Source organism: Ascaphus truei, chromosome 3, assembly GCF_040206685.1.
Source record: "Ascaphus truei isolate aAscTru1 chromosome 3, aAscTru1.hap1, whole genome shotgun sequence".
In the NCBI taxonomy this organism is placed as follows: Eukaryota; Metazoa; Chordata; class Amphibia; order Anura; family Ascaphidae; genus Ascaphus; species Ascaphus truei.
Genome location: NC_134485.1, coordinates 318,522,329 through 318,543,083, shown reverse-complemented (window position 1 = coordinate 318,543,083; position 20,755 = coordinate 318,522,329). Strand labels below are relative to the sequence as shown.

Genomic DNA, 20,755 nt, shown 5'->3' with positions numbered 1-20,755 from the left:
TTGGGAATCGCAGCACCTAACCCTCACTGCTCTGAGACATTTGCACCTCTGAGACATTTGAAACTTTTTTGGGACCACGCTTCACAACTCTCAACAGACAAAACCCTGCACACCTGCTACCAATCAGGTACAGACTCTTTCCTCCATAAATATTTATTTCACCACTGCAAATATACACCGCACGATCACATCCACACACCGCCTCTTCAAAACACCAGCCCCACCCCCCCCAGCCCACATCGCTGTCTGCTCCAGGCCTACCGACACACCATTAACTCCCCCCCCCCCCCCACCCGCTCATCTCCTCCGGAGGCCGCAACACACCATTAACCCCCCCCCCCCCCCGGTCCTCGCCGACGCCCACTGCACGGAGCTCCTCCACAGGCCCCCAGCATTAACCCCCCGCTCCTCACCTCGCCGTACACCACTGCACGGAGCTCCTACACAGGCCGCAACCTGCCATTAACCCCCCCGCTCCTCACCTCAGCCCACTGCACGGAGCTCCTACACAGGCCCCCAGCATTAACACCCCCGCTCCTCACCTCAGCCCACTGCACGGAGCTCCTACACAGGCCCCCAGCATTAACACCCCCGCTCCTCACCTCAGCCCACTGCACGGAGCTCCTACACAGGCCGCATCCCGCCATTAAACCCCCCAGCTCCTCACCTCACCTCAGCCCACTGCACGGAGCTCCTCCACAGGCTCCCAGCATTAACCCCCCCCGCTCCTCACCTCAGCCCACTGCACGGAGCTCCTCCACAGGCCGCAACCCGCCATGGTTCACATCCCGGGCAACGCCGGGTCTCTCAGCTAGTAATCCATAAAGTGCATAACTAGATATTTCGTCATTTGTAAACTTGTATGACCCATAGTACTTTTTTTCCCCTCCATATTAACTTGTGACTCAAAACACGATGACAAACTTGGTACAGGAGTTTTAGTATTAAGTTTCTATTGTTTTCATTTAGTACTGTTTGTTTTATTTGAAGCTGTTTTATAAATTACCTGTGCAAAAATTCATACCTCCCTCATGTAAATAAACATTGTGCACTATAAGTCTGTATTTAATTAAACTCCGGTGTGATGAAACACAGGGTTGCTCTTCTCTTCCCTTCCCTTTGTTTCCCCTCCCTCTTTTGGCAATTTTTTGTAATTTGTGCACAAAGATTTATTTTATTGACTACCGAGGAAACCAAAAGGAGTACTCCACAACATGGGTAAACCGCAATGCTATAAAACCTACTAATTTTCAGGGGTGGCCAAACCCTGTCAAGAGCCACCAGCAGGCCAGGTTTTATGGATGCTCCTGCTTCAGCACAGGTGGCTGTCAGTTTGCTGAAGCAGGGACATCATTAACCTGGCCTGTTAGTGGCTTTTCAGGATGGAGTTTGGACAACATATTTTATCATGGTACCTGAAGCTAAATGTTGTATTGTATACAATTTGTTGGCCAAAACGCATTCCATGTATGAATCGGAGGGTTCTCTGGAGCTGAAGTCTCATGCGCACACTAGAACTCCACGTGACAGGGACCCATGGTTGTCTGTCTGTCTCACTCTTGGCAGCCAGTAGAAAGTTGCAAAAAAGTTGCAGCTTCTGATTGGGGGACCCTACAGCCATTTTTCCTTTGCAGGTGGTGGCAATAGGGCAGTGCCCAAAGCTTTAATGCTTTGGGTTCTGCTCTGGAGGACCCCCTGGTTTTAGTAGCCTACAATAACTAATTTGGTGGTGGGAGTGTTTTTTCTTGATGGGATGGGGGGGGGGGACCCTGAGCACCGAGCCCAGCTTTGTTTTTAGCGCTGGGTATCCCCTGTTCCAGAGATCCTTACCAGTGAAGTTCTCCCTCCTCCCTCTAAGCGAAACAAAATGGCAGCTAAATCTCCAGCAAATACGAATCTGCAACATATTCGGTTGCGGTTTCCTATTGGGCAGCCATTTAAATTGGATACTGGTAGATCTAACAATGTGGGGGTCCCAGGATCTGAAAATTGTGCATTAAGTGGCAGAAATAGAACTGGAGTGCTCAACTCCAGTTCTAAAACCCTCAAGGTTTTCAGGCTGAGCCACCTGTGCTGAAGCAGGGACAATCAGTGGCTCAGTCTTGGACTAAGCGAGCCACCTGTGCTGAAGATGGGATATCCTGAAAACCTGACCTGTTTTTGGGGTCCGTGAGGGCTGGAGTCGCACACCCATGCCCTAATGCAGTGGTGTGCAAACTATTCGTGCTACTCCCCCCCCCCATCCCCCACCCCACCACCCTGGTGCTCGTGCCCCCCCTACTTTACTTTCCTTTGCCATGGCAACACGTCACCGAAGACCCGGCTAGCAGCAGGTAAGTAAGTTAGAGGCATCACGCCTGCGAGTCCCCCTTTCCCCCCCCCCCCCCCCCCCACCGTGCAAAATCTCCCGCCCTCCCCTGGGGGGCGCACCCCCCAGTTTGCGCACCGCTGCCCTAATGCACACAATCATTTTACACTTCATACTGTCTTGGTTTATGGAAGTGCTGCAGCCAAAGCAAACCACCTAAGGCTGGTTCAGCACCAACATCTAATCTTTACATTGTATTACTTGTCATTTCAGCTTGTGGGACAAAATAAAAACTAAGTTGTTTTAATGCTGCCGTTCAAGCAATATCCTCAAATCAGTTCTGTACTATGGGAATACTTGTAGCATTTAAAAAAATAATAATTGTAAAAACAATTTTAAAGACCTTTTTAACTATTCTAATGTAACAGGCATTTTTGTTTCTATAGCAACCAGTTACAAAGAAACATCCCCTTTTGTAACAGCATCACCTTTTTGATCCCTGCCCTCTCTAGCAGTGAAACAATTTAATCTAGTGCCTGTCTGGTCACATGATCTTCCTCACAGAACTTTGTGTCAGGGCAGCAGAAGATTACCCAAGATACATTTACTGAACCCCAGCCGAATTTCAGCGATCGATTACTGGCGAATGGATCGATCAGCAACTTAGCAAATCGCTTGTTAGTGTGTAGCTTGTATTGATGCACAAATTCAATGAGAAAACGACCACTTGAACTGCAGCTTTAAGATGGGAAAATAGACTTCTGTTTAAGAAATCCAGCAAGTGAAGTGTAACTTATAAAGAACATGCCGTTCATGAGATTACACATTTTGTGCTAAGTATGTGTAAAACCAATGTACAACACACCAATGGTCCTTTCGTTCCACCCCCCCAGGAAAATTCCCACTTCATAGTGGCAGATCTGATTATATCAGCTGTTGAGAAAATGAAATGCAGTTATCGGCGTGTGCGCTGTGAGCCATGGAATCCATATGACGGCAATGGAGATGTCTGGGGTCAAACAGATCATGAAGATCTTAGCTACCCCAGGCAAAAAAATGATTCAGAGTCTGCCACTTCTGTTGACAGCGGCTATGAGGGTAAATATCATCCGTCTTATTTTATGGCCTGGCAAAATGGGTTTAGTAAATACTTTGTCATGTTTTAAGCACTGGCATCACTTGGCCGTGCTTACCCAAATCTGTGGGTTTGATAGCAGCTTCTTGTGTGGATGTCTGACAGACTATAGGTCACCTACAGTGTGTGATGATGATCCAGACCAGTCTGTCTTCATATTGCTCTGATATCAAAGTTGCCAAAAAAGCAGATTGTAACATTGATGTGATCTACTGGATCAGACGCACAGGTGACATTTGGAAAGTGTTTCATTCAAAGCATGTCTTTATTTCCATGGGCCACCTGTAACTGAAATGTAAATAAGAATAGTGACTTCTCTTTTTAGGCAGGTGGCATATTGGGCTACTGTGCCAGTATGCGCTGCAACATGTCCATCTTGTAGGTGGCCGATTTGACTCAAATGTAATTGTAAAGCACAGTAGCACACTAAATAATAATGTTACTGCTGCTACAGGGTCATTCCTCGGAATATGAGATGGGGCTAGCAAAGTGAGGTGGGAAAAGAGCGACATGCAATTTTATCCGTTTCTCTATTTTTAAAGGTTTTGCTGTACTGCATCTGACTTCTGACCTAGATCCCACTCCAGAACAGGAACAAGATGCCCTGAAACTTTCCTCTCCAGAACAGGAACAAGATGGCCTAAAACTTTGCTCTGAGAGTGAAGAGTGTGATGAGTTTGTAATTATTGGTAAAAAAAATATATTTTTTATCTTTTCTGGGTATTAAAAATCTATTTGCATGTTATTTTTACACCGGTGTCAAATGAACTCTTTAATGATTTATATATTTACTCTTAAGTTAATTAGATGTAATCACTATTAGATTTAATCACTTTTAGGATTGTACAGATGAAGTGGGCTGCAGGTTGTATTGTGCAAATACACACCATTTGTACACTAACACGATGAACCAGAGTATTAATGTATTTTGACGTTTGTAAACTATGACAATGCCCAACGGTTTATGATCCACTGAACAAGGCCATGGGCTGTCGTTAAATAATTGTAGTCTTTAAATTATCTGGCCTGATTTTAATTTTTACCCACTATGAGATTCCCAAAGGCTGCCCAGTACCAACCATGAGAATAGGAAATGTGTGATTTTATGCATCGGGTCCTCTTCCTCAACATAGAATTGCTGGGAACGACCCCCTCACCTCGTGTCTGCTTCCAACTAGCTTGAGAAAACAACTCAAAAGCAGCAAACCAAACTGAGAACTTTGATTTTTATTGTGCCTGAACTGCGGGGTCCCCTGGAGCTACTCAGTGGTGCCTTTGACATCTGGGTGCACCCCCTGATTCTGGAAATATTTGTAAGGTGTTTTTTGTGTGCTGGTTTTGACATGCACATATATGCAAAAAAAATCTTTATTTAGCGGCAGGCTACAAACATTGATGTGACGGTGCGGTTTTTGTAATGGTTTTGGCACTTTATTTTTTTTCCCCAATTCTACCAGTGGACCAACCCAGGCAAGATGAAGAAAAAAATTCTCTCCAACAGGGTCTTGCTGCTTTTTAAATATTGATTATAGATATTTATATTTTAGATATATATATATATATCTAATTTGTTAAATCTGGTAAATGCCATTTTATTTTAGCACCATAAACACTTGGTGCAGGTTCCTAAGAGAGTCTACACCAAGGAGACCTTGTGGCATCGCATGGGCTAGCATGCTCATGTCCTTCGGCTAGGTCCCCAGTGGCCGCTGGTGCGCGCACTATGGCACCACACACCAGAGCACAGCCGTCTATGGGCCAGGCCCCAGTCGGCGTTTGTGCGGCACGGCGGCCGAGCATTGGCCACATCGCTGGGGTGGTTCAGCCAATGAGGGCTAACCAGCCGCGTGACGTCATGGCTCGCGGCTGAAATGGGTGCATGCGCCGCCAGACGCTCCAGTGCATGTGCAGCTGTTGCCAATGGGGCTGTAGCGTTGGTGACTAGTGGACGCCATAACATTTTTATGTGAAGGTTTTTGCTTGATATTAAGGGAGATCGAGCTCATCACTATAAACGCAATCTGAATGCAAAGAAACGACCATGTTCTATTTGAGAATTGCACCAATGTGATTCAACACAAGCAATCACCTAGTTAGTGTCAAAGACCCAAAAGAAATAAACGGAATATTTGTTTTTGCAAGGGAACAAAAAAAAGGCTCGTTCTCCCCTCCCTCCCCCCAAGCGCTTTTTCTATTAAGAGGAAAAATGGATTGCAAATCGGCTAACATTTGTGTGCATAATGTTTGAAAATAAACGATTTACTGAATAGTAGAACTGTATGACCCATGGATAATAATTTGGGTCAGAGTAGAGTGCTACATCAGACCAGATGCTGTCTGCGCGTCCTTGTCTCTGGGGAAAAGGAATAATCTGCTCTACTTTCTTCCATTCACACAGAAGTAGAAGACTATGAAAGGACCATAGCAGCCTCTCGGCACACCAGCAACACACCGGAAAGGTACAGTCCTGTCATTCTATGCTAGCATAATACACGCTTCTCTGTGGACAAGAGTAGGTTCTTGGTGCAAATGCCTGAAAAATGTATGCTCCCTTTTCAGACCCGGCCCTGAACCCGAATCAAACCGTGCTGAAGACATCGCCCAGCAGCTGTACCGAGTTTTCAGGAAGAAGTGGCTACAAACCGAAGCAGAAGTTCAACTACCTGGCTTGCCAGACCACTTTATTCAGAAAGTGGGTATTGTCTGACGCGCAAACAACTAATCACTGACTGTATAAAAGATTTATATATGCATCTTTCTTTACAACCTATTTTAAGATACTGGGCTATCGGGTAACTATCAGATTACATAATGGGTCATGTTTGGTACTATGGCAAAGATGATGACATCTAAAAAAAAAAAAAAAAAATGTCCGAAAGTCATTTTTAAGTAGTGGCCATGTATAGCTGAAAATATATTTTGTTCTATAGCTCGTGAGCAAAGAGGCCATTGCAGAGGGATTTGAATCGAGCTTGACAATGGCCGAGGAGATAAAGATGAAGTCTAGAATAAGGGGCACTTCAGACTGGGCTCCACCTCGCTTCCAGATCATATGCACCATTCACCATGCCCTCAAGTAAGTTATTAGTCTGTACAGTCTCTGATTTTACGTGAGTATGTTATTTAGCATTTGTGTGTGTTCATCAATGCAGTGTAAAATTCACTCATCCAGAACATTATTTCTTCTACTTTACTGTTTTATTATTGTTTTGTACGTACTTTGGTTTTGGAAAACTGAAAGCGGGTTTACAGGATGGTTGTACAGCCGTACTTCATTAAACCAGACTGCAACAATGGTTACTTTTCCAGTGACCCATTTACTCCTAATCGCACTTTTTGTCTTCCACATTGTAGCTGTATCAACCACTCTACGCACAAACCATTGCTTGGATTTTCTATACACTTACTGGTTCTGTGACACTATACTACTATTTTTGTTTTATAGATCTATAGGTATATTTTCACCTATAAACATTTTATTTTTTTACATTTTGATGATAGACGTGTATAGTACAGAAGAGAATTTGAAGCTTAAGGCACATTTTAGGACCGTATTTGGAGCCGGAGAAACCTCGACTTGAAATTATTTAGGCAGAGCGTAGCTCCGTGTAATCCCCAGCGATATAAACCGGGAAAATATACAATTATTACTAAACCTTTGGACCTCTGAGTGTAATGTTACCTTTTTTTTTTTTAATATAATAACTCCTGAGTGACTATTTAATATCAATGAGAATTGTATTTGTACCATATTTTCTAATTGCACTCCTGCAATTGAACAGAATTACTCCGTAATTCTATGTTGGTCATAGAAGAAAAGGCTTTAACATGCCAAAAAGTTGAGCAGTATGGTGTATAATACATATACTGTACAGTGGTGAGAGTTTGTGAACCCCTTAGGATTGTCACACATTAAGATCTAATAACATTTTAGGGTTGAAATATAAATCCTAATTAGATAAAGATAACCTGATGAAACAAATGATACCAAAACATGATACTTTTTCAACATTTATTCACAAATGATTCGACATTCAATATCCATGTGTGAAAAAGTATATGAACCTTTTTAGATTCAGTACCTGGTGGCGCCCCCTTGAGCAGCAATTTCTTCAACTAAATTTCCTGTAACTGCTGGTCAGTCTCTCACATCGGTTTTGAGGAATTTTGGCCCATCGCTCCTTACAGAACTGCTTCAACTCTGCAACTTTTGAGAGCTTCCTTGTATGGACAGCTTGCTCAGATCCTGCCACAACATTTCGAAGGCCATTTTAAAACATGGAATTTCTTCTTCTGCAGCCATTCTTTTGGAGATCTGCTTGTATGTTTAGGATCACTGTCTTGCTGCATGACCCCTTTTCACTTCAGCTCACAGGGACAGCCTTACATTCTCTAGAATCTTCTGGGACTATGCAGAATTCATGGTTGTCAATGATTGCAAGCCCTCCAGATCCTGAGGCTGCAAAACAGCCAAAACATCACACTCCCACCACCATGCATGACAGTTGGGATGAGGTTCTTCTGTTCGAACGCAGTGTGTGCTATTTGCCAAACATAATATTTCTCATTGAGGCCAAAAAGTTCTACCTTTTGACTGGTCTGTCCAGAGAACATTGTTTCATAAGTCTTGTGGACCATCTATGTGCTCTTTGACGAACTTCAAATGAAAAGCAATATTTTTAGAGAGCAGTGATTTTCATCCTGGCTATCCTTCCATGAATACATCCTCTTCTCCCAGCCCCCTCTCCAGGCACATTGCTTAAAAACTGAGTAAATGGCCTTGCTTATCTATACCTACTGACAAAACTGCATGTCTACTTTTCTTGAGTCCTGTTTCTAAGCATGATGATTTTTAGATGACAAAATAGCAGGGGGGTAGGGGAGGGGGGATGTTTTTCTGTTGGGGTATGAAAATCAAGAAATTTTTCAACCCATCCTTTTATTGCTGAATGTATTTCACATTTCCTAATTGCCTTCTGCTCGAGATGTAGAAATATTTTCTTCATGCAAATGTGTTTTTCTGGTATGTTATTGAATTGACCGTCAAATCTTATTGTTTTCTTGCAGGAGAGATGTTGTTGTGGCATCACAGAACTATTTGTGCACTGGCTGTGGCACAAAGCTAGAACCAAGTAAGTATCGGTGAAATTAAAGTAAAGTTACCTATAATTTGTCATTTGTAAAATATGCAATATAACGTGTGCAATGGAAGAGGACGTGGGCAGCACTCTCCATGCAGACTTGTCAGAAACTATTAAGACTGGAACACACCGTGGGTGTAAGCCACAGAGATCGATGCACATGTGATCTTCCCAATCGCTGAAAATTATATTTGTAGAAATGTAATCATAGTTTGAAGCAAAAGGAGTGCGAGATTGGGAAAGCATTAGGCTGTGGTCCCAGTGCGTTGTACGTGCGCTGTGTGCACAAGCACCGCCCCCCCCAATCAGACCGGGCCCAGGACCTGCCTCGGTGCGCATTTTGGCAGCAGCGCTCTATGATGTTTTCTGAAACGCGCCCCCTCCCATCGCAATCTCTCCTCTCCCAAGTCCTCACATTGCAGTGAAGCGCTGTGCAAGACCCCCCCCCCCCCCCGCCTGCCAGGCGTGCTACGGTGCTGACTGGGACCACAGCCTTAATATTAATACTGCAGAGCAAGAGCGGTGCATTTTCTTGGCTTTCCCACTGTGTAATTGGGCTCAGCATTAGGCTAAGGCCCCGCTCCCAGAGTCAGCGCACCTGCGCTGCTGACAGGCGGTGCGCTGAGATACACAGACCGCGATCTGCGGTCTGTAGGGAGCGGGAGCCGGGGCGGGAGGTGGGAGGTTTGATCGGGGTTTGATCAGGGAGGGGGGGCGTGGCTTGAGCGGAGGGACCCGCTACTCTCCCCCCCCTCCCTCCACGGACTCGGGCTGGAGCTGGAAGGTAAGTTTAAACACACACACGCAGGCACTCATTCATACACGCGCACACACACACACAGGCAGGCACTCACGCACTCATACACACGCACGCACGCACGCACACACAGGCAGGCAATCACGCACTCATACACACACACACAGACAGAGGCAGGCACTCGGGCACACACACACACAGACAGGCACTCACGCACTCAGACACACACACACAGAGAAACGCACTCACCTGCTTTCACTCCACACTCCTCCCCGCTCCCCGAAGCCTCTCCTCCTCCCGAAGCCTCCCCTCCCCATTGGCTCACAGCCACACACGTCACGCGTCAACGCTAGGAAACACCATTCTCTGGTGTCTCCAGCGGCTGACGCGCGACAGCGTGTAGTGCTCTGTGCAGCCAGGGGGGACCGGGACCGGCTCGCGAGGATTCCCCTGCTGGTGGGGAACTCGCGACCCGCCGCCCGCGGCAACGAGCGCAGCGGGACCGAGGCCTTATTGTAAAACAGTTGGGTATAAATGTGCATGCTCACTTTGCAGTATGAGAGAAGCAATAGAGGGACATGACCAAGAACATTGTAATTTTTCTATATGTCTATGATTTTACATTGCCAAATACCAAATACTCGGGGGGGATGGAGGGGGGTTGTTTATCATTTTCAACAAAAAATTTTCCCCAGTGTAATGAAGCTGTTGATAGTGTCAGATTTAAACTCTCATGCCAATCTGTAAGGATTAGATCTTGACCTTTCTTTCCGAACACTGAACTTCTTAAAGCTTCCGCCAGTGCAGAAGTCTCCTTATCTTGGTGGTTTGTACGCTCCTTCTCTGGCATTTTGTTTTTGGGGTCTGCATTTTAACAGATTAGATATTTCGCATAAATATTTAAAAGCAAACAAAATCTGAAATGAATAGGACATAAGGGTACATGCCTTTCTTGACACAGATGCACTTTTCTCTCTCTAGAGTATATCAGAAGACTGCGGTATTGCGATTACCTGGGGAAGTACTTCTGTGACTGCTGTCATGGCTACGCAGAGAGCTCCATCCCCGGCCGGATTCTGATGAAATGGGACTTCAGCAAGTACTATGTGTGCAACTTTGCAAAACGACTTGTGGACCATATATGGCGGAGTCACTACTTCGATGTGCAATGTATCAACAAGGCGTTATATACAAAAGTGAAAGACCTAGACCGAGTAAAAGTAAGTAGTAATACTTGTGGTTTTTTTTTTTGCTTTGTCAGGATAATCCCAGTTGTAAAAATGCACTATCTTTTTTAAATTGGTAGCACACTGTTCAATATGCAGATGAAATTAAAGGGCACAATGATCATCCTGTATTATATACGAATTGTTATGAGCCGTGGTGTTTACTGATGCCATTGTGACTCGATTTGTATTGATCGACGCATGCAATCCACACAAAGGTTGTTAGGAGTGGAGCACTGCGTTTGGAAGGGGTCACTTGATGTGATAATCAGTGTTCCACCTGCAGGAGACGAATTCCCAAGATTCTTACCGGTATTATGTCCTGGTTTTTAAAGGGTATTTAAATAGTTGTCCAATAGCAAACTATAACTGATGTGGAGTATGAGGGGGGGGGGGGGGTTGGTGCTTTCACAATGATGGTGCTTTGGGTTTCCATAAGCTGCGAGTGGCCACCTTCTGATGATTTGTAATAGGAAAATGTGATGTGAAGCTGTAAGTTGCTGCAGTGTTTGGCGGCATTGTTTTAGTTTCGGGTGTTTACATTGGCAAATTCTGCTCTGTAAAACTTTCTACTCGTGTGCTTTTTTTTTTTTTTAAATTGTTCAGGAAATTCAAGAACAGCTAATTCTGATGAAAAAACTGCTGAAGACCTGCAGATTTGCCAAAAGGTAATTAATGTGTGTGATGTAGAAATTTTGTGTATTGGAATATGGAGCAAAACGTTGGTCTCTGTAGATTTGTTTAAATTCTATACGTGAAACTGTCAGAATAAAGTCAAAATCTCGTCTACTACTTTGGGTTTTTCCCCCCTCATTTTATCTCTTTAACTGATTAAAGCAGCATAATTACATTAAACATAACAAAGGGGAAGACTCAGGATTAGCAATTCACCTGTATATACAGCAGTTCACAAAAATGTTCTCTTGATTAGATACAAATTTTAGGCGAAACAACAATTTGGTTACTTTGAAGACTTTAAGGGGCTTAGGCCTTGCCCCCGCTGCCTGCTACAGCGGACGCTGCGCTCACGAGAGCCCTCCCCCCAATGGCGCCGGGCCCGCTGCGAGGGGGGGGCCGCAGCGCTCGCGCGAGAGCTACTCCTGCTCTCAATAGAATTGAGAGCAGGAACTCGCGTCGAGCGGCTAGGCACGCCCCCCGGCGGTTCAGCCAATGAGGGCGAACCTGCCGGTGACGTCATGGCCGCGCCCCCGTCACTCCTCCGCCACGCCCCCCCGGTCTCTGCTCCTGCAGTGAGCTGCAGACCGGGGAATCGCCGGAACGCGCAGCCAAAAGCGCGGGCGCGCATTACAGCGCCGTGACCGGGGCCTTAGCCTTATCCTGTGTGTCTGATCGGGCTGTTTTTGAGCTGAAATTCCCCCTTAACTGACTACAAATTATTTGAAAATACTTTGTTTTAACACCTATTAGACATGAGTTTGTGGGAGCAAATGTCCCTTTAAGCCTTGATTGTTTTCATTATTACAATATATAACTTCTGTGCTCACAAGGTGTTTTGTTACTGACAGTAAAGCTTCACATTCTATTCCTTAGAGGAGCAGATGTTCCCCAAAACAATTTCCCCCTTCCCCTAGGTGGGAATCAGTGTCTCCGGAAGCTAAACTGCATTCATTCAGGCTCCAGCGACCCCTTGCTTTTCGAGATACTGATCTCTGTAAGTGATGCTGGTAGCAGCTCCGCAGGTATAATTGTCCTGGTCACATGGGTCAATAGGAAGCGGCAAGGGATGAGATCACAGCTTCCTGTTGGCCCGCATGACGCGTGAGCTTTAAATCTGCCGTTTCGATAGCCCCACATGTCCCATCTGGGACGGCTAGCAGCGAACCCTACAGAGGTGTGTATATCGGGGAGCGGGGTTTCCCCAGAGCTGAAATGAACACTGTTCAGCTCCATACAGACCCTTACTTCAATCCTATAACTATATATAAAATTAAAAAAAGCAGTATTGCTGCTTTAAACTGATATCTGATCAGTATAATGTCAGATTTGTTCTCTACAAGCAGGAGATGCTGCCAGCTTAATATGAGGGAGAGCTACATTGGCAAAGTGTTCAAAAGGCTAACGTGCCGGACATTACGACAGTAGTTAAAAACCCATGAAATATAGCAGAAGCTGTAGATCATTACATTCCCGTTTCTTGGTAGTTACCGGAACAGCGTATTTGCCAAGAGCCAAATAGTATAAAAGAACTTGAAACTGCGTCAAACGCATACAATATAGAAAATAAAAATATCCCTCCCTTGATTTGGCATACAACGTTCTTAATAAAATGATACTTTATTAATGCATTATTATTTTTTTGTAGTAAAACTAGGTTTTTATTACTATCTATGTCCAACGTTTTAAAACTTGGTCGAACCTTCCCATAGACTTCTGCCACCCACCCCCGGCAGCCATATTAAAGGTCTATAGATAGAAAACACTATATATAAACCAGACAGTCTTTTTTGAAGAGGCAAATTCCACCATAAATGAAAAAGGTGACCTCCCTGTTTCATCTTCAAACTACTGAGAAACCTCCCCATGCCATAAACAGATGTGTAAGCCACAGGAACATTAAACGGTTACCAGGGAATGCTGGGATCTCTCAGAGGGAATCTCTGTCCCAGGTTTTCAATGCTGATGTTCCCCCTTTTAACTTTCAAAAGAAAGCATCCCTCTAACATATTTAATGTTTTGGGAGATGCTGTTGAGACCCTCTGCCAGCCCCTACTAGTGATGAATGTGACGCAACGGTCACTCATTATGGCAGCAGAGTAAACTGGTTGTAGGTCTCGTACAATATATCCTTTAAATATCACTGCAGCTGATAGTATCAGCTATTGAGTTGCACGTGAGAAAATGTACAGTTCTTAATACAAATGTCTTTGGTATGTGTGCCTGTATTCTACTATTGGTGGTAGTGAGTAAAATGATATCGGTCCGTGTTGCACATAAATACTCCAATACCTGTGGATTTTTATTTGTACTCGCACAAGAATGGCCTCCTGAGGGTCTGAGAAGCAACCAACTTACTGCTGGCGCCGATTGCTCTGTGTCCCCAGGTGCCGGAGAACTCTCCCTCAGATAATTGGCGTTGAGGGACTACTACCTTGCTGTAGACTCTGAATAAATGACGTAAATCACTCGCATAGTTGAATCTCCCAGGAACTACTCCACGGCGTGCTCCCAGCATGTAGCCAAGCCGAACAAGAGACCTTAGATTAGGATTGGATTTGTGCATTCTTATTGGTCGCATTATTCAATGGTGCCATTGAATCAGCTGTTACTGATGTTTAAGTGTCCCTTCCGGTGGAGGAGACTGTGACGGGAGCTTTGTGACAGGCTATTAATAATACACACATATATATATATATATATATATAGGTTGAACTGGGACGAGACTTAGATATGATAAAATATAATTTATTCCTTGATAAAGGTGAACACACAATGTACAAATAACAGGCAAAATATAGACACTTACTTAAAGATTAGGACAAGAAAGCCATCCGGATACAGGATGGGCCATTTCTTCCATAATTCAGTTGGCATCACAGCAATACATGCAGCCCATGAATAAACACTCATGCATGAAGACACAGGCATGAAAAGACATTTGAGTAAGGTGTGACTCTGACTTAAATACCATGTCAAACTCATCTCTTAACCCTAGATGCCGAAAAGGCTAGCAAAAGTCTTTGAAGCTTCCTGAAGCAGCTTTTGGACTTCCCTTGTTTAGTGTGAAGTATCACATTTAAAAAAAATATTCAGTTTCTTGGTTCCTGCCTCCAACATAAACAATTAGGCAATTTAGCCTTTGATTACCAGGCTATGTAAATTCTAGCAAGATGTCCTTCCTGCTCATTATCATAACAGAGGGAGTCTGCAGTTTCCAGAACAAACCAAAATTCCATATACACTGTAAATAACTTCATAACTTCAGTTCAGTAGTACTCACTGGCACGCGAGACATTAATACATTCCGTCACACATGACGCTCCCAATGAGACTAAATATTACCAGGTAGTACTAAAATTTAGAGAGATATTAATATCTAGCTCTTAGTATCTGTTAGATATCAAGTGTTTAGAATCATTAGTTGGGGCTAAGTCCCACAAATACACCTATGTAACTCTTAGCACGTTCAGCCAAGGACATCTCATAATATTCTTATATTTAATAAGGTCACTCATTCTGTAGCCCCACTCCTAAATCAGAGGCGTTTGGGCCAGTCTACCACATGGCAGGATACTATGGTTTGTAAGTGTGAGTTATAACGCTCACCCCCCACTCTAGCTTCCTGCAAACAGGTAGAGTGGCTGGGCCTTTGATCAGGGCTGTTTCCTAACCATTTGGTAGCCCTCCTGACCATTTGCATTTAGTAGGCAGGCATCTTTGAGGGTAATTTAAACAAAGAGCTAGAATCACTGTTTTAACATTAACCCTTTCCCTCCCGCAGCAACCCTAGTGTATGTGTGGGTGCAAACACTAGGATAACAATACATTTACACAGGGGAATATACATTTTCATGTTATAAGAAAGGTTAAATCACATTTCTGGACCTCAGCCCAGTTAACCCCCTTGTCTCCCTGGTGAGGTTAGAGGGTGGCCAATTGGGGTGTAACCCCTTTAATCCCGGGCCAAATCCTCTCGATCGTCACAGAGACTAAAGCTGTTCTTTGAGATTTTCATTCCTCTTTGACAATGAGTCCTGATGGGTGTGAAACGTGTCAGAGGAACAGTCTTTTTTTCTTTTTTGCACAGTCTGATATTTTCTCGTTTTGCTGTGCACAACTTTTACTGTCATGTAGCATTACATGGTGACTTTTGGATCAGGCAGCACTCAAGGGATTAAACCTACAACTTCCCAAATGTTTGAAAATTTTCCCTTCCCTTCTCGACTGTTCCAAATTTTTTTTTCCTTTCTTTCTACAGTGATGGTGCATTAAAGGCATTTAGAAAACTGCCCTCCCACCTAACAGATGAGCTGCATCTTTTCACATTATATGACCTAGTGAAGGTCAAGCAGAAGTTGCTCTTGCCTGTTCTCCGTGAGCTCCTAACCACCTCTACAGATCATGTGGACATTTGTGAGGTACGATTTTCAATTTTGTTTGTTCGCTATCCTAAAACTGATATTTGTGCACACGGACCAACTTTTCTGTAACACAAGCATCAGCCATTAGTAGAGCAATTGAAACTGACATTTAAAATGTCCGTATTTGCTGATTTCATGTTGCCCCTCTATATCTCTGGAACTGTTCTAGCTGGTTTCTAAGCATTTCCTTTAATCACTACTATTTCCACTATGAAGTCACCATTGAAGTAAACTGTTTGCACCTGATGAACGTTCAACTCTTTGGCTATAACTGCTGCTGTAAACTACAAATTGCCACATACCCAAGACAATTACGCCTTCATTTTCTGATCTGTCAGCAGTGAACTGGAACTCCTGGCTCTAAGAGCATGAAGACTTGACTTCAATTCTTGAATTATTGCAATGTTTACTGGAAGTCAGCACATTAATTGTTGCACACCTTAATCATAATGCCCATTTTAAATTCTATTAGTCTTCGTATTTTGTGGTGGGTTTTTTTTTTCTTTCTCCCCTCACCCCCTTAAAGGTCTTTATTTATTTTGCAGTTGTGCCAAGCCAAGGGTTTTGTATGTGAGTTTTGTCAGAGCGCTGATATCATCTTCCCATTCCAGACTGCAACATGTAGTAGATGTGAAGGTATGTAACAACAAATGGTGAAACACGGATATACAATTATTTTTTTTAACTTCATAACCGGTGCTTGTTAAGAGATAAGACACTTATCCATACAATGCCCTTTAGAATTGATGGATTTACCTTTATATAGCACCATCCAGGTGTGCAATATATAGAATTTCAAAGGTAATATGTGACATAATATTTGAACACATAATGGGAATAAGCACTTCAGACATAAAACAATAGGGGACTATCTGCCCAAAGAGCTTACACTCTAAGGCCGCGCTTATAATGCCGGCGACGTCAGGCTACGGTCGCTAGAAAAATTTAATTGAGATCACTTCCAGCGATTGCAACCAAGCTGTCACGCTTACTATAAGCGCACGCGTCAGTGCATTTGTTTTTGACGTGACCTGTCTGTCTCTAGGAGAGTGATTTCAGCAGCATTATTTATACTTGCACTTTAGAGAGACTTCTCAAACGCATGGAAACCTTTCCTGAAGAATATTCCTAGAGGTGCAGTGCAAAAATACATTTGCATTGGTGAATGCCCTTATAGATATATAAATATCTCTCTTATTCGTTGTGTTATGGATTCAGTTGGTTAAGAAAATATTGCACATACTTTAAATCTGTGCCCTCTTGGTCACTGTGCCTGCTTGTATTCTCTGGGAACTTCTTATTTTTCCACCCTGCCCATTTTCTCCAGTTGAACAAGACAATAAAAATGCAGGAATCTGGCAGTTGGGAATTATCCTTAAATATCTACTTTGTTCACCGTAATATAAACTTACAACTACTACAGTGCTGTAAATTGTGAAAAAAATGTAGAATTGTTAAACAAAAAAAAAGACAAATTAGAAAATAACTTTTTTTAAACTTTTTTTTTTTTTTTTTAATATATATCTAGTTTGCAAAACATGCTATCACAAGCAATGTTTCAAGACCAATGACTGCCCAAAATGTCGCAGGATCGAAGCTAGGAAAAAAACCCTGCAAAGAAGCGCATCCCCGATCGCTCAATGAAGAGGACGTCACCCCAATGCAGCAAGCTGTACAAAGAGCTTTTTATATGCCGTTTTGTGTTTTGAAATGTTTACAGGAGGTTTATTTAAGAAATGGTCATGGTGCTCTAACTGGGGATACAGGCATTACTGTAGATTTTTATATTGAATTTTTATAAAGAAGATTTTTTTTTTAAGCGGGTTATATTTCAGTTATGTAGTAAATTAAAAAAAAGTTATTGATTTGATTGTTTTTCTAATAGTTGTTAGTGCCCTGATGACGTTCCGTGAATGTCGCAAGCCTTGGCACACAGATTAGCCTAGCACTGCAGTTTTTGTGGACAGAGGGCTGATCGGCTCTCAGAACTATGCTTGTGATCACATGACCATGTAACTGGAATCAAACATGGCTGCACTGATTGTTTCATTTGGCCAATTTAAATACAGTAACTTCAAATATTCGCTTTTTAACGTTTTATGTAAATTCTTTAGCGACAGGCAATTTTGAATGTGACGTTTTGATAAGCTTATTACCAAAAATTGAATAATAGACAATCCTCTTGATTTTTAGTTTTAAAACACCGTTTTATTAGACCTGAGTAGTGTTTATATTTTGAAAATCATTTATTGAACAGTTAGTATAAACCAAGTGAAGTGTGACCTTTAAGACTACAAATGTATTACTATATACAATCACACATTAAAAAAAGAGAAATATGAGTTTAAGAGCATGTTTTCAGTTCTGTAAAGGAATATCCGTTTATAGGCTTATTTACCAAGTCTGACCGCTAAAGTTCAACATTCCGGGAAAAGAATTGCATTTGATTTAACAAAGGAAACTATAGTGTGTGTGTGTGTGTGTGTGACTGCTTTTGCTACAGTTTTGCACAAACGCTTGAAAGCATACCTTTTATGCTTTGTGGTATGTTAAACATTTTTATAGCCCTCGTTGCTGCATACAGTAACTGGGATTTCTGTAATGTTAAAGTTTAGGTTATCTGTTCAATGTCAGCGTTTGAACTTACCTCGCCTGTTTCCTGACGCACACAACATAACATTTCCTGGAATTTTTTTTCTTCTTCTGATAACTCTGCCTATGAAGATTAGCATGAGTCTTTGGTCCTTAGCCGTTAAGAAACAAGTTGCACTCTGACCTCCTATGTCTTCATCCCTTGTTCAGCAGAGGATCCTAGAATCTCCCATCCTCTTACACCTGTGTTTAGCAATGATCTGTGCACCACTGAGAAATACTTCTAATAAGAACTAGGGTTCCTGATTCTACAGAATTTCATGTTGATCTCTATGAGACATTTCATAATTTGTACTGCCCCATCATTAATTTGGTCGTACATGCACATAAACACAGCTTAATTAAATGTAAAATTAAAGATCAAACAATCCTGATGGGGCCTACTTGGTTACTTCAGATTTTCGACAACCCATAGCCAAGTTGGTAAACTCATGCAATCTAGTGTTTGTTTGTCATCGGACACATACAATTAGGTTGGCTTTTGGGTATTAGTTGAAAGTGAACTGTTTTTTTTTCTCTCTTCCCCTTACATAGTTGGTGAGAGGTCTCCACCCCCTGTGTTCTGTACCCTATATACCCCCATCTTTAGACTCTGCGTTAACCTTAACTGACTCGTGGATTTGCGGTAATGCCATCACCAACGATTGTGACAGTTGAGCTCTTCACGTGAAAATCTTGCTTTGCGTCTTTTCAAGATGCCCTAATGTCACTTAACAGCTCCAGGCTGTAGTGTGAGGGGCTTGGAAGCCATATCAATTCGGATTCTGGGCTCCTTTAAGGGTTAAAAATTAATCTATAAGCAGGAAAAAAGTGAACATTAATTGTACAGTATTGTGTAGAAATATTTAAAAAGTTAGGCCTCGGTCCCGCTGCGCTCGTTGGCGCGGGCGGCAATGTAGCGAGTTCCCCACCAGCAGGGGAATCCTCGCGAGTCGGTCCCGGTCCCCACTGGCGGCACAGCTGACTACACGCTGTCGCGCGTCAGCCGCTGGAGACACCACAGAATGGTGTTTTCTAGCTTTGACGCGTGAGGCTGTGAGCCAATGGGGAGGGGAGGCTTCGGGGAGCGGGGAGGAGTGTGGAGTGAAAGCAGGTGAGTGCCTTTCTCTGTGTGTGTGTCTGTGTGTGTGCGTGCCTGTATGTGTGTGTATGTGTGTGCCCGAGTGCGTGAGTGCCTGCCTCTGTCTGTGTGTGTGTGTGTGTGTGTGTGTGTATATGAGTGCGTGAGTGCCTGCCTGTGTGTGTGCGCGCGCGTGTGTGTGTATGAGTGCGTGAGTGCCTGCCTGTGTGTGTATGAGTGCGTGAGTGCCTGCCTGCCTGTGTGTGTGTGTGTGTGTGTGTGTGTATGTATGTATGTATGAGTGCCTGCGTGTGTGTGTGTTTAATACTTACACCGAAGCTCCAGCTCCAGCCCGAGCCCGTGGAGGGAGGGGGGGGAGAGTAGCGGGTCCCTCCGCTCAAGCCACGCCCCCCCTCCCTGTCAAACCGCCCACCACCCGCCCACCTCCCGCTCCGGCTCCCTACAGACCGCATATCGCGGTCTGTGTATCTCAGCGCACCGCTTGTCAGCAGTGCGGGTGCGCTGACTCTGGGAGCGGGGCCTTAGCCTAACGAAGCTATTGCTGGGTGCAGGGCAAACCAGTTCAATTAATCTGGATCACCATAGTGTACAAATTCCCTGCTCTCCATCTATCAATATTTCTCCAACTGGCCAAGGAGATCACCACAGGGTTTATTTTTTGGTACATGTTCCAACGCACTCAGGTTTGCCACACTTTATTTTTTTTTCTGGGAAAGGAGACGACGAATAACCAGAAAACGCTAGTGTAACTATTTCCTACATCACCAGAATTGTAATACTGAAAGGATTTAAATGATGCATTTAACCCTTTCTTTTCTGAAGAGTTCATAACCACACAACTCCAGTTAATGGTCGTTGGAAAAATTGACCCTTACATTTTTCCTAAAACCAATGGAAAGAAAAATGCAATTTGGTGTGAGGCACCAAGCAGCAGTGGGAGAGAAGAGTGTACCTTTCACCCTCACTACCAGCAACTTTGTTCTGCCTCTACCCTTTGTTGCAGGAATCCATATTAAATCTTGGAATGAGTAAGCCAAGTTAACAGTTGAGTGAAAAAGTAGTCCATTATGAATTGGCACATCACAAAAACCTTATTTTATAATTAAACAGATCGAAAATATTATGTAGTGGCATGAATTTTTTTTTTTGTCTTGTATGTAAAGGGTGAGTAGCCATGTATATCTATGTATGGTGCATGTGTAAGGATTTGTGTAACTGTCTCTTTAAGAAACTTTCTATAAATCTCTTTGGTGTCTGTCTCTGGATGGTGCTTATATTTTTGCCCATGGGCATTGGTCTTGGGCAGATGTCATTTATTTTCTTTCCTAAGACATCCCACTATACCATACACATTCT

At 43.4% G+C, this 20,755-nt stretch overlaps 1 protein-coding gene across 5 annotated transcripts in view; it reads left to right on the top strand.

Annotated features, from left to right (window-relative positions):
• Positions 1–18,747, top strand: part of RUBCNL (rubicon like autophagy enhancer) — a 47,223-nt gene extending 28,476 nt beyond the window's left edge. For all 5 annotated transcript variants that reach the window (XM_075591136.1, XM_075591137.1, XM_075591138.1 and 2 more), the window contains 11 exons: positions 3,202–3,406; positions 3,986–4,132; positions 5,842–5,902; positions 6,003–6,135; positions 6,374–6,519; positions 8,511–8,575; positions 10,323–10,561; positions 11,174–11,235; positions 15,504–15,663; positions 16,212–16,302; positions 17,195–18,747. In XM_075591136.1, the coding sequence (XP_075447251.1) occupies positions 3,202–3,406; positions 3,986–4,132; positions 5,842–5,902; positions 6,003–6,135; positions 6,374–6,519; positions 8,511–8,575; positions 10,323–10,561; positions 11,174–11,235; positions 15,504–15,663; positions 16,212–16,302; positions 17,195–17,310 (1,425 nt within the window). In that variant the 3' untranslated portion in view covers positions 17,311–18,747. The remainder of the gene's footprint in view (positions 1–3,201; positions 3,407–3,985; positions 4,133–5,841; positions 5,903–6,002; positions 6,136–6,373; positions 6,520–8,510; positions 8,576–10,322; positions 10,562–11,173; positions 11,236–15,503; positions 15,664–16,211; positions 16,303–17,194) is intronic.
• Positions 18,748–20,755: the final 2,008 nt, after the last annotated feature.